An 11,747-nucleotide genomic window follows, 5' to 3' on the forward strand; every position below is an offset into this window, starting at 1 on the left:
GAAAAAAGGAAATACATTTTTCACTGGATGTTACAGAAGCAGAGCTGAAATGATAAATCGATCAACAGAAAATTAATCGGCCGCTATTTTGGTTATCAATTAATCACTTATCAAAGTCATTTTTCAAGCAAAAATGCCAAATCACCTAATTTGCTGCTTTTCTGTGTAAAATATGATAATAAACTCAATATGGGTTTTGAACTGTTGGTTGGAGAAAATAGGCAAACTTGAAGATGTCACCCGACTCAATTTTCACTATTTTCTGACATGTTTTGGCCTAGACAATGAATTGATGAATCCAGAAAACAATCGGCACATAAAATAACAATGAATCTAATCACAAACTTGTGGAACTTGTGTGCATTAAAAGCTGGTATTACCAATTTGGTGAACATTTGAAAGGCAACGTCCAGGGGATAAACATGGAAATTGCCAGCTATACTCTTCCTCAGTTGTGTGAGAGACTAGATTAGTGCAAAAACATTTATTCGATTGACAGAAAATTAATCTACAACAATTTTAATAATAGTCGGTTGATTATTTAAACAAAAAAAAAAAAAAAAACACTGATTCCAGATTCTCAAATATGAGGATTTGCTGCTTTTCTCTGTTTTAAATTGAATATCTTTGAATTACAACTGTTGGTCAGGCAGTTGGTGAAATTGTGATGGGCATTTTAATACAATTAATAGATTCAATGATTGATTGATTGATTGATCTAAAACATTATTATAACAGAATTGGTTGCAGCCCTCAACTATTTCAGTACCATGAAATACCATGAGCAGATTAAATAATGAGAGGGTGGTAAAAGCCTCAGCAAACCTTTTTAAGTGATCAATTTGAGCATTTTCAAGGTTATTATTGTACTGATATACGTACTCTTGGTAACATCGATTTTGGACCTTAAAATTGAACTTTTCACACTGCCAATCATTGTGTATTCAATCTTCGTCAATGAATCTGTATTTCAAGAAATTTCCTCTAAGATTTCCACTTAATTCATCTTTAATTATCAGTAAGTAATACTGTATATTTTCCTCCAAAAAAACAAATGTATGGCAGGTACACTACCACTACATTGTAGTGAGTGTTTTGAAGCCAGATTCAGAACAACTTTGTGTATAATAACAACATTGCTCACAAGATTATGTTAAGCAAAATCCTCAGAACTGGTAAAGATGATAACTATGTCTATATTTAACGAAATCAAGATTTACACTTACTTTACACTATACATCCTATATACCACTTTATAGACTGCACATATGTACATATTATTTATTTATTGTACATACACTGTACACACTATGTTCACCCATTCACTCTGTATCTTTTATATCTCTATTTATTGTTTTTATCATTTTTTGTATACCTTTACCTCTCCTGTGTTTCACTCTTATCTTATCTTATCTCATCTTATAATGTAACAACACAAGATTATGTGAGCAAAATCCTCAGAACTGGTAAAGATGATAACTATGTCTATATTTAATGAAATCAAGATTATATATATGGATAATTATTACAACAACGCCATGCTAATAAGACAGTATTGGTTTAACAGTTTCCTATTGATGGTTACTGGTACACACTCCTTCCATAGGCCAATACAGAATGGGAGAAATGTCACGCCAGACTCCCATTGAAAAACCTACATATAATGATTCCCTGCTTATCTGCAACTGTCAAACACACTGTAGAAGATGTTTTAAGACATTTTACGACTAAACACACATCACTCTTTCATTCGGCATACATAGATTAAACCAATTAAAAACATAAATACGTAAAATGTCAACTTTTAAAAGGGAAAAACTTAAATTACGTATGAAATTCCAACAGTCAAATGAGCTAAACCAGTTATAAAAGTTGAATTCACATAAAAGCAGAGGGGTTTGTTGGAAAATTTAAAAAGCCGAATTGACTTTGAGGTGTTTAACTGTATAATATGTGTTTTTTTAAATTGAATTGATTTTTTTATCTTCCATGAAAATGCTAATCACATAACAGGAGTTTGGTACTGTCATTCCATCACTCCCATCTCTCCAACCGCCCACTCCCTGCTAACATTACACCGTTATATGTCATTTATACTCTATGTAATACACCTGGTGTTTTACATACTAGTATGTACCTGTACATAGTTGCTCTCGCAGTACTCCGCTACTCTTTCCAGGTTGGTGAAACTGTCCAGTAGAGCTCTCCGTCCTGCAGGAATCTCCTCTTCCAGCAGCATCTGTAGCTCCGCCATCTTTGCATGCTTTTTACTACTAACGGCTGAATGTATCCCGCTGCCTTCAGGGAACGTGGGAGATATCACCACTGACACGACCAGAGAGCAGAAAAAAAAAGATGATGGGAAAAAGTGGGGCGTTCAGGTGAATCACGTAAAAAAGAAAACTCGACTGCAGTGATGTAAATGAGATAGGCCTTCTGCATTGACAAGCTTGGCAATTTTCAGTGGTGGAAGAAGAATCCTTACTTAAAGGTCCCATATTATGCTCATTTTCATGTTCATACTTGTATTTTGTGTTTCTACTAGAACACGTTTACATGCTGTAATGTTAAAAAAACAAAACTGTCTGCCTAAATATACCTGAATATACCTGTATTTCATGGTCTAAATATGTATATTTGTGACATCACAAATGGACAGAAATCCTAAAGATGGGAAAGTGGTATTTTTCTCTGAGATTGTGACTCTCAGCAGAAGAGGAGCATGCAGATTGTCAACGATTACATCGATGACATGGCAGTAGTTAAGACAACTGTGTTTCCTTTGTAGAAAAAGCAAATCATGAGAAAGTGTCTATGTATAATGATACCTTCAACTCCATCAGTTTAATGGAGCGTTCAGGTGAATCACGTAAAAAAGATAACTCCACTGCAGTGATGTAAATGAGATGGGCCTTCTGCATTGACAAGCTTGGCAATTTTCAGTGGTGGAAGAAGAATTCAGATCTTTTACTTAAAGGGACTGTTTGTAAGAATCAGAAATGCTTGTTAACAGCGACGCCTGTGGCCGTTAAGTCAACGAAAGTCAGCGTCAGGCTCGCGCTTGTGCTCGCTTTACATAGACATGAACGAGCATCTCTCAACACAGTGAGGCGACACACGTCAGCTAAAACCACAATATCACTCTATATGTCACCTGCTTGGCAGTAATGTTAGCTGACCAGACGAAGGTCTCTCCATGAATCACTGCTGATCCTAGTGTTGGCTTTTCCTGCTTCAGCCTCCCGACCTCTGTTGGTCTGGAGGAGCTGCAGCATTTATTTCTGCACAAAAGTCCGCAGTACATTTACTACATATTCTCAGAGCTAAACTAACTCTTCTGCAGTGTGTAGTGTGTGCGCGTGAACGTGTGGAGCGAAATAGCGAGAACGAGCGCGGTATGTGACTGAAGTTAAGCAGGCAGGCAGAGGAGCAGAGACACCAGCACTGGAGACCAAAACTACGGTCTCCCCCACGTCCTCCGACTGCGGCCAACACTGTTTAACAGACGGGCTTCACTAGATATAGCTTTGCGGTTTTGGTGCTTCTGTGTAGTTTGTGTTGGAATCTTGTCTGAACAGCGAAGCCACACGCGAACACGCATGGGACACCGACCCGGATTGATTTACACGTGTAAGAAGTTACAAACAGTCTCTTTAACAACACAAAACAATGACATATATTGTCCAGAAACCCTCACAGGTCTGCATTTAGCATAAAAGATATGCTCAAATCATAACATGGCAAACTGAAGCCCAACAGGCAACAACAGCTGTCAGTGACCAAAACTATGTGTGACTATCATAAAGTGGGCATGTCTGTCAAGGGGAGACTCGTGGCTACCCATAGGACACATTGTCATTCACATATCTTGAGGTCAGAGGTCAAGTGACCCCATATGCCAGTTTTTCCTCACCAAAATTTAGCACAAATTTGGAGCGTTATTTAACATTTAAACTATGTAATCTTAAATATTACAATTATTCTCCTCAGTTGTTTCTTAGAGCAGCAGCACCATCCTGTGGTAAAACGCTGTGAAACAAAAAACAAACAATTGACAGCTGCTATCGTACATATACTGTATTTCTTTATTTACAAAATCACTCTTGGCAAAACAAAGTGCTATTGTACAAAAACATTAAGATGAACAAGAAAACTGGTTTTGAGACAGACAGGAAGACAGACAGACAGACAGACAGACAGACAGACAGACAGACAGACAGACGGACAGATAGACGGACAGACAGACAGACAGACGGATAGACGGACAGAGGTGTGCAGACTTTCAGGCAGGGATGTCCAGATTCTCGTCTGCTCTCGGGTATGCCTCCACTTCCATTGTCATCAAAAACTCTGCAAAGAAAAACAAACCATCACATCACCACAATATTATGGAAACCAAACACACACACACACACGCACACACACACACACACACACACACACACACACACACACACACACACACACACACACACACACGCACACACACACACACACACACACACACACACACACACACAAGTATATCACTTATATTTACATGTATTAACTTACGTATATTTAGTGTATAATGGACTTTTATTATTTGTAAACCTCACTTACATGACACTAAACTAACTCTAAAGTCACTGTGTGTAGGATTTGATAACATTCCTTACTTTGGCGCTATCTGGTGGTAGCATCAAGAGTGACAGTATGATAAACAGCAATGCACACATGAGTTCTAGAAACCAAAACGCAAAACATGCAGCTATATTTCCCCTTAAAACCAGGTGAAGCACGTAACATTAAGTCTCTTTTAAGTTATGTTCAGGATGTAAATTGCTGGACGGCCAAAGAGCAAATGTCCTGAAATGATTTAATCCTGGTTCAACTATGTAAAGCACTTTATAACTTCGTGTCAGCCACCGTAATTCTCCTACACGCTTGGCACACAGGAGTAGTTTCTGTTGTTTGCAATCTGCAACCTCACGGCTAAATGCCACCAAATCCTACACACTGGCCCTTTAACCTGACAGTAATGCACAGCACAACATCTCCACCTACCTTCCGTGTAGTCGATGTCGGGCCGGGTGGAGACGACAGCCCAGGCCAGGCCCACCAGCAGCGCCACTACCAGGTTCACTACGATCCACGGCCGCAGGATCTGCTCCTCTGAACCTTGAGGCCTGGATGAGGTGAGAGTAAAAACAACACAATATATTATATTACAATACAACACAGCACAATACAATACAGTAGAACACAATAGAAGTTCTCACCACAGAGTGTCGTTGGCTGTAGGATAGAGGTTGATGCGATCGCTGGTCATTTGCTGACTGAGGGACAGGATCAGTGCTATGAAATATACTGAACACAGAGACAAGAGTTGCTGTAACGCATCATCATCATCATTATCATCTTCTTCTTCTTTGTCTTTGTCTTGTCTCACTTACAGAAAGAAGCCAGAGCAGCAGGGTCCAGAGTGAGGAAGCCTCTCAGTGCCATGGAGGCTTTGGCCAGGTTCACCCTGCAGGTGACACCAAACAGAAAGCTGTTAGTTGCCACAAATTTGAGGTACTTGTACTTCACTTGAGTATTTCCATTTTATGCAACATACACAGATCTACAAACCTGTCGAATGCCGACACGGTGCTGATGGCCAGCAGCAGGTAGAGCAGAGACTGAGCTGGGTAGGCCAGTGGGTGATACTGCTGCAGCAGGTTGGGCAGCGTGGTCATCTGATCGCCCGCCAGCACGTACACAACGATGATGTTCCACACCGCGTAACCGGCCAGGAAACCGTGAGAGAACAGCCCGATCACCCTGCAGAGGGAGAACACAAACACACACACACACACACCACAGGACAGAATGCAAAAAGGAGTTATCAAATAATATATATACAAATACACATATATTATCAAGAAATATGTGTGTGTGTGTGTGTGTGTGTTGTGTGTGTGTGTTGTGTGTGTGTGTGTGTGTGTGTGCGTGTGTGTGTGTGTGTGTGTGTGTGTGTGTGCAGACCTGAAGCCACTGTGGACCCTCATAGCGACGTCTCTGGTGCTCCAGATCTGCCTGGGGTCCATGTAGTCATCCATGAGTTCTGAGTGTCGAAGCTGCTCAACTCGCTCTGCCTGGAAACGCCCTGCACACACACGCACACACACTTGTTTATGTGAAGGAAGCAGCTGTTTTTGAACATTACATTGCTGCTTTTCATGCACTGACAGTCAAAATGTCTGTTTTAAAAATTCTGAAGTGGATCAATGACATGAGTCGACACTGTGGTCATTTTTAAGGCTGTAGTTAGTCCAGTTTACCCCCAGAGGTGGTTTGAATAAGATTTCAATCTCCCTTGAATGCTTCTTGGATGCATCAACACTTAACTATTATGAGATCAGCCAGCGTGTAAACGGGGTCCATGTAAAGGAAATCAAATCCTTACTTGTTAAAATTAAGTCACATATTTTATGTTTCTTTTGGAATAGATATTTGTCTGAAGCCATTACAAAATACAAACTATATGACATGAGACAAAAAGGACAGAAAAGTATGATACTTGAAATTTAACAATCAATAGTTTACAGTATATCACATTTCTATGAATGCTTTGCTCTTTAATGACTAATGGATGTTGATTTATTCACTCAAATTAATGCAAATTCAAATTTTCTGCAACGTTGGTATCGCGTGGTATCTCTGGGTTGTCAGTATTGGGGGCAACGACTTGTTGTGAAGTAAATGCAATAGAACAGGAGATGGAGAATGTAAAATCTAGTGGCTGAATGTTATCAATGTTATCAATAGCACCTTTAACTAGTGATTGTGTATGTTTTCACTGCCAGCCTTGTCTTTCACACTCACTGTTCCTTTCCACGAAGACTCTGCCGACAGGCTGGCTGTGTCCGTGTGGGGCGGAGAACAGGGAATGCTGGGGGATCGGGGACTGGGCGTCTGTGATGATATCGTCGTCTTCGGCTCCCAGATCATTGCTGTAGTGCTCCGTCGCCTTCGCCTTCCTGCCATGTGATATAAGAAAGAGGGTTTTGTACAACTTACATGTTTAGCCACGCTGAGTGGATGGGAGACTGAAATATCTCAACAACTATTGGATGGATTGCCATTCATGTTCCCCTCAGGATGAACTCTAATAACTTTGGTGATCTATTATGATGATGGCCATCATCAGGTCAACACTTTAATTCATCCAATACTTTGGTTAATGAAAACATTAGTTTACTTAATGCTAGTTTACTCACTTCTTCCTTTTCGTCTTTCTGGTTACAGCAACAGTCATTTCCTCTCCGTCCATGTCGGGCTCGGTCATGTTACCGTTTGGCACGTCGGCGTGCTCTGCTTCCTGATCTGAACAAAACAAAACATGAAACATGAGATTTCTTATCAATATAAAGAACACCTGAGTCACTTTAATAAAACATTGTCTCTTGTTAGAAGTCAGCACTACATTTAACACCTTTCTGATTAGACCAAACTTAAACCAAAGTTTTCCTTGCAAAATGTACTGCTGTGGTGCAGCCGAAAGCCGGAGGGACAGGAATGGGTGGGGTTGTAAACACACTTTACTGTCAGTAACCTCTGTCAATCAGCATCCCTCCTTCTCTGATGATTGAGTTATTTTGCAGTTAAAAAACAAGAATATAAACAAACAATATTTCCTGAGAGGTCAGTCCCACCCCCTCTCTCAAACTGGCCAGACAACGAAGAGTCTCATCAAAGTTCAATGAGACTGAACTCAGTGAGAAGCAAAGGAGATTTCGCGACCAAAAGTGAATGTGTCTCGCTCCGTTCCACATGAATTTTGGTCTAACCGCACCATTAGTCTCGATGCATATTTTTTCCCTGTTTTTCCCAATTTGCATCCCCTGTCAGCTTCCCACCAGCCAAGTAGGCCAACTCAGTTTGTTGGAACAGATGGAACAAAGATGGAGGTACTGGTGTGGGAATAAAACTCAACCCCTCCTCCAGCTGTTTATCTTTCTTTAATGTAAAAGGTGACATGAATAACAGTTGGTGCAGTGTTGCTACCGATAGTAGGCACCCTCTTCTTTTTCTTCTTCTTTTGTGGTGCTGGATCCTGCGGCTCTGGGGTCAAAGGGTCTCTGCTCACATAGTGGCTCCTATTGGTCACTTCCTCCATCTCCACCTCCAGACCAACTATAGAGGAACATAATAGAGTAAAATAGAGTAGAAGAGAATAGAGTGCTGTCTGGAGCTGCAGGCGTCACCTCTTACCTTCTCCCTGCTCCTCTCCATCGTTGACCTCCTTCTTCGGCTTCTTCTTCTTGCTCTTGACGGTTGGCATAGTTTCTCTGCGAGAGGATAAACAGTTTAAAATGTGAATAAAATCAATTACGAGGATCTTTCAGCAGGTAATTTCCCTTTAGAGAGTTTTTTATTCATTTATTTTTTCACAGTATTTAGGTCAGTTAATTAACAGTTTAATGAGGATCTTGCGGTGGCCGGATGGTGATGCCTGTTTGAGATAATTGGATTAGCCTGAGCTTTGAGGACAGCTGGTGGAACGAAGCTTCAGGAAACACACCATGAAAGATATTTTAAGTATTATTTAAAGAGAGCTCTGCCTTGTAATCTAGTCCAAGACAGTATACTGCAGCATCTCAGCATGCTACATTTTTAAACACATTGAAACCAAACCTGAATTTTGGTTTGAAACTGCAGTTTTTCTTCGTTCTTGTTCACATTGATCTATTACATTATATTTACAATTGACACTTTTTACACTTTTATCTAAAGCTTACTTACTTTGGGGTAATTTGGGGTTCAGTGTCTGGCTCATGGACACTTTAGCAATTGAGGAAGAGGAGCTGGGGATCAAACCACCAATCATACGATTAACAGACCAAAGATGCAGTCTCACATGTTTTTACAGTGATTTATTTTTCCAGGTGAGAATTAATTTTTTTTTTTTTTAATGCAATGTAATCTGTGTTTAATGCTCTTGATGAGGCCATAGACACATTTCCAGCATTGCTTAAACAATAAAGTTCATTTGTTTTCTGTTGTATTCTATTCCATTTCTCTTAGTGAACTCTTGGCTGGCAGTGAACATTAAAAGGGACTGTATGTAAGTTTTTACACATATAAACGTTTTTTAATCGAAAAATTATGTGAACAGGTTCTAGCCTAACCTAAAAAATAAGACCCTCGGCGATTTTCTGTGTTTCCTCTATCAGCCTGTAGACTGCTTTTAATGTGAAGAATGCGGGCCGTTTTTTTGGGGATGTGATATCATGCACGCTCGCGAGTGCCTTTATTTTCAGTTCCGCTTCAGGTCTAACAGTGTGCAAGGATAGCTAACATTCGGTTAGAAATGGAGTCTGCTAACGCCAACGAACAACCAGCCCCCACCACAACTCAGACTCCAACACAAAGTCCATGGAAGCAAAAAAAAATTAAATTATATCTAGTGAGGCCCGTCTTGCAAAACAGGAATGTGACCGACGTCGGGAGGAAAATAGGATCAACATCGGCTCCACCTCCCTAGTCTCATTGGATAAACCATCTCTCAATCAAACTCTTGCTGGGAGAAGATTGACAAAACCCTTTAGTGCCGGTCTTTGCTCTTCTTTCAATGAAGAAATACTCTCCAGTTCTGATATAACTGATGCTACTGAAGCATCTAACCACTTAAGGAGCCGCCATTGTTGTTTAAAACGAACAGTTGCCTCTCCGTGTTGTGTCACACACCTAAGCCACGCCCCTAGCTGCCAGTAGCTCCTCACAAGACGCCGATTGGTCCGTGCCCTGGCACAAACACATTACTTGAATTGATTTTTGTGTGATATGTGATCTCTTGACATTGTGAGAATCCAGCTGCCATGCAAGATAACTCAAGCAGAGCCACACTGCCAAATTTAAATGCACATCATAATGGTTAAAACCCTGATGTGAATGTCCTGACTGAACTAACCATAACAAAGTTTTAATTTAAACGAAACCACAATGTTTCTAACCAAGTTGTTTTTGTGCCTAAACCCAACCAAACCTGCGTTGTCACATCATAAAACAGATTTATTTGGAATGGGAGACTTGGAGACACAGACAAATGATGGCATCCTGCTGATAGTGGCGTCAGATCAGAAAACACTCCTTTATGTTGTTCAAGAGAGCATGGACAAACAACGTATTTTGTTGTTTAGTTTGGAGAACTTTTTGCATGTGACCTACTTATGACAACTGACCAATTTCCATGGCAACTGCGCAAATGCAATCAACTGAGGAAGACTGTGAAATGCAGTTAAAAGCTAAGTGAACCTGAGTGATGTTTTTTTCTGTCAAGAATGTGAACAGTTTAATCACACTTGCACCTGCCTTTTCAGGATGATCCCCTTACTGTAAAATCCCAATATTAGATCATTAGTCCCTGGTTTTTAATTTATTACACTGTTGAGCCTCTTCAAAAGTCTATATTATATAATTTCAAGGTTTCAAGGTTTAATCTACATACATTAAATGTTCACGTTCATGTAATTTTAGTACTAAAGGTGCATGAAAGCTCTTTATAGTGCCATCCCACAGGAAGAACAGTAAAAGGTTAAAAGAAACAATTTCGTAAACCTTTTCAGTTTTTTTAAGTTAACAGTTTTATACTTTATGCTAAACACTTTTTCCTTTAAAAAACTGAATAAATATCTCCACAGTCAATGTCACCTAAATACGCCAGTCATGAATGGTAAGATGCTACACAACAAAAGACTCTAATATATAGTAGTATAGAATATATATATTAATATTTTGCTTTTAGATAAATTAAAGATGATAAAATATGAATCAAAATTAGGGTTGCTTAAATTTGGCTAAACTTTGGCTCGATGGTTTTTAAGGATGACCTTATTAAAGTCTTTCTAATTGTACATCTTGTTCCTGTCATAAAGAGGAACTATTATTATGCCAAGCACATATTTTAAAAAGTTGTTTTCAGGTGTATTTCAGTGGATCAGTATCAGTGCTCACCTGTGCAGTTGAGTCGGTCTGCGGCTGTGAAGAAACACTGCAGACAATCACTGCCGTCTGTCTCTGATCTTATCAAGCTGAGGCAAAGTGTCTGAGGGTGAGCCTCGGTATAAAATCCCACCCTCCTTCCCTTTATTTCTCTGTCTTCTGCTCTTGTTTAATCTCAAATTCACATCAAAATCTTGAAGCATGAATCCAAAGTGTGGAGCTAAAGTGAAGCAGAGAGGACAAACAGAGGGGGGAGGAGGTTTATTTACAGCTTTGAGACTCGACTCAGGGTTTTAGAGTGGCAGGTGGATCATGTGCTGAGCCGCAACAGCCTCTGGGAGCTTTGTGGTTGGTTGATCAGCTGTGATGTCACCTGCTGGTATAGTGCTCCTAAGTAGCCATGGATGCTAATAATCCCTCAGCCTGCTCTCCTGCCCGTCATTTTTTTCAACAGATCCAATCACTCTTTACTCACAAATAGGCAGAATTATTAGACTGATGTTTTTCTTTTCATAAATAATGTTTTAGCTGTTTCTCTAAAAATGTCTTATTCAGCGTTCTGTAATACTTAACTCCACCCTCCCAATCTCGCATTTGGCACCTTTAAAGTCTGATATGGTGGATGGCTCTAAATACTATGACACCAATGAGTCTTAGCTGTTGGTGCTGTGGGAAAGAAGTGAGACATAAACTTTGCCATGTCTGAGCAGGTGTGCTGGTTCTGTCTGAGGTTAACAGTTCAAAGTTAAAACCTTCACACCACAGGAACCAGGTCAAAC

At 40.0% G+C, this 11,747-nt stretch overlaps 2 protein-coding genes across 5 annotated transcripts in view; both read right to left on the reverse strand.

Moving 5' to 3' along the window:
• LOC119499692 (abl interactor 2-like) overlaps positions 1-2,316 on the reverse strand; it is a 32,823-nt gene extending 30,507 nt beyond the window's left edge. For 2 of the 4 annotated variants that reach the window (XM_037788846.1, XM_037788845.1), the window contains exon 1: positions 2,138-2,316. In XM_037788846.1, coding sequence (XP_037644774.1) covers positions 2,138-2,254 — 117 coding nt within the window. In that variant the 5' untranslated portion in view covers positions 2,255-2,316. The remainder of the gene's footprint in view (positions 1-2,137) is intronic. The other 2 variants (XM_037788847.1, XM_037788848.1) reach the window with 2 other exon arrangements.
• Positions 2,317-4,066: 1,750 nt separating this feature from the next.
• LOC119499693 (transmembrane protein 237A-like) lies at positions 4,067-11,258 on the reverse strand. Its single transcript, XM_037788849.1, has 11 exons — positions 10,981-11,258; positions 8,239-8,315; positions 8,032-8,160; positions 7,245-7,350; positions 6,850-7,004; positions 6,010-6,130; positions 5,614-5,805; positions 5,436-5,509; positions 5,262-5,349; positions 5,047-5,168; positions 4,067-4,350 (listed from the first exon to the last, which is right to left on the reverse strand). The coding sequence occupies exons 2-11, from the start codon at positions 8,306-8,308 to the stop codon at positions 4,283-4,285; spliced, it is 1,125 nt and encodes a 374-aa protein (XP_037644777.1). The 5' UTR covers positions 8,309-8,315; positions 10,981-11,258; the 3' UTR covers positions 4,067-4,282.
• Between the last annotated feature and the right edge of the window lie 489 nt (positions 11,259-11,747).

The sequence above is a fragment of the Sebastes umbrosus genome, chromosome 13, assembly GCF_015220745.1.
Source record: "Sebastes umbrosus isolate fSebUmb1 chromosome 13, fSebUmb1.pri, whole genome shotgun sequence".
In the NCBI taxonomy this organism is placed as follows: Eukaryota; Metazoa; Chordata; class Actinopteri; order Perciformes; family Sebastidae; genus Sebastes; species Sebastes umbrosus.

What these genes read in the sequence shown, in the direction of transcription:
- LOC119499693 (XM_037788849.1), bottom strand. Translation starts at nt 8,308, where the DNA reads ATGCCAACCGTCAAGAGCAAGAAGAAGAAGCCGAAGAAGGAGGTCAAC. An exon ending in AGAAAGACGAAAAGGAAGAA is followed by an intron (nt 7,005 to 7,244) that starts GTGAGTAAACTA and finishes ATCACATGGCAG; the next exon opens with GAAGGCGAAGGCGACGGAGC. An exon ending in AGTCTTCGTGGAAAGGAACA is followed by an intron (nt 6,131 to 6,849) that starts GTGAGTGTGAAA and finishes GTGTGTGTGCAG; the next exon opens with GGCGTTTCCAGGCAGAGCGA.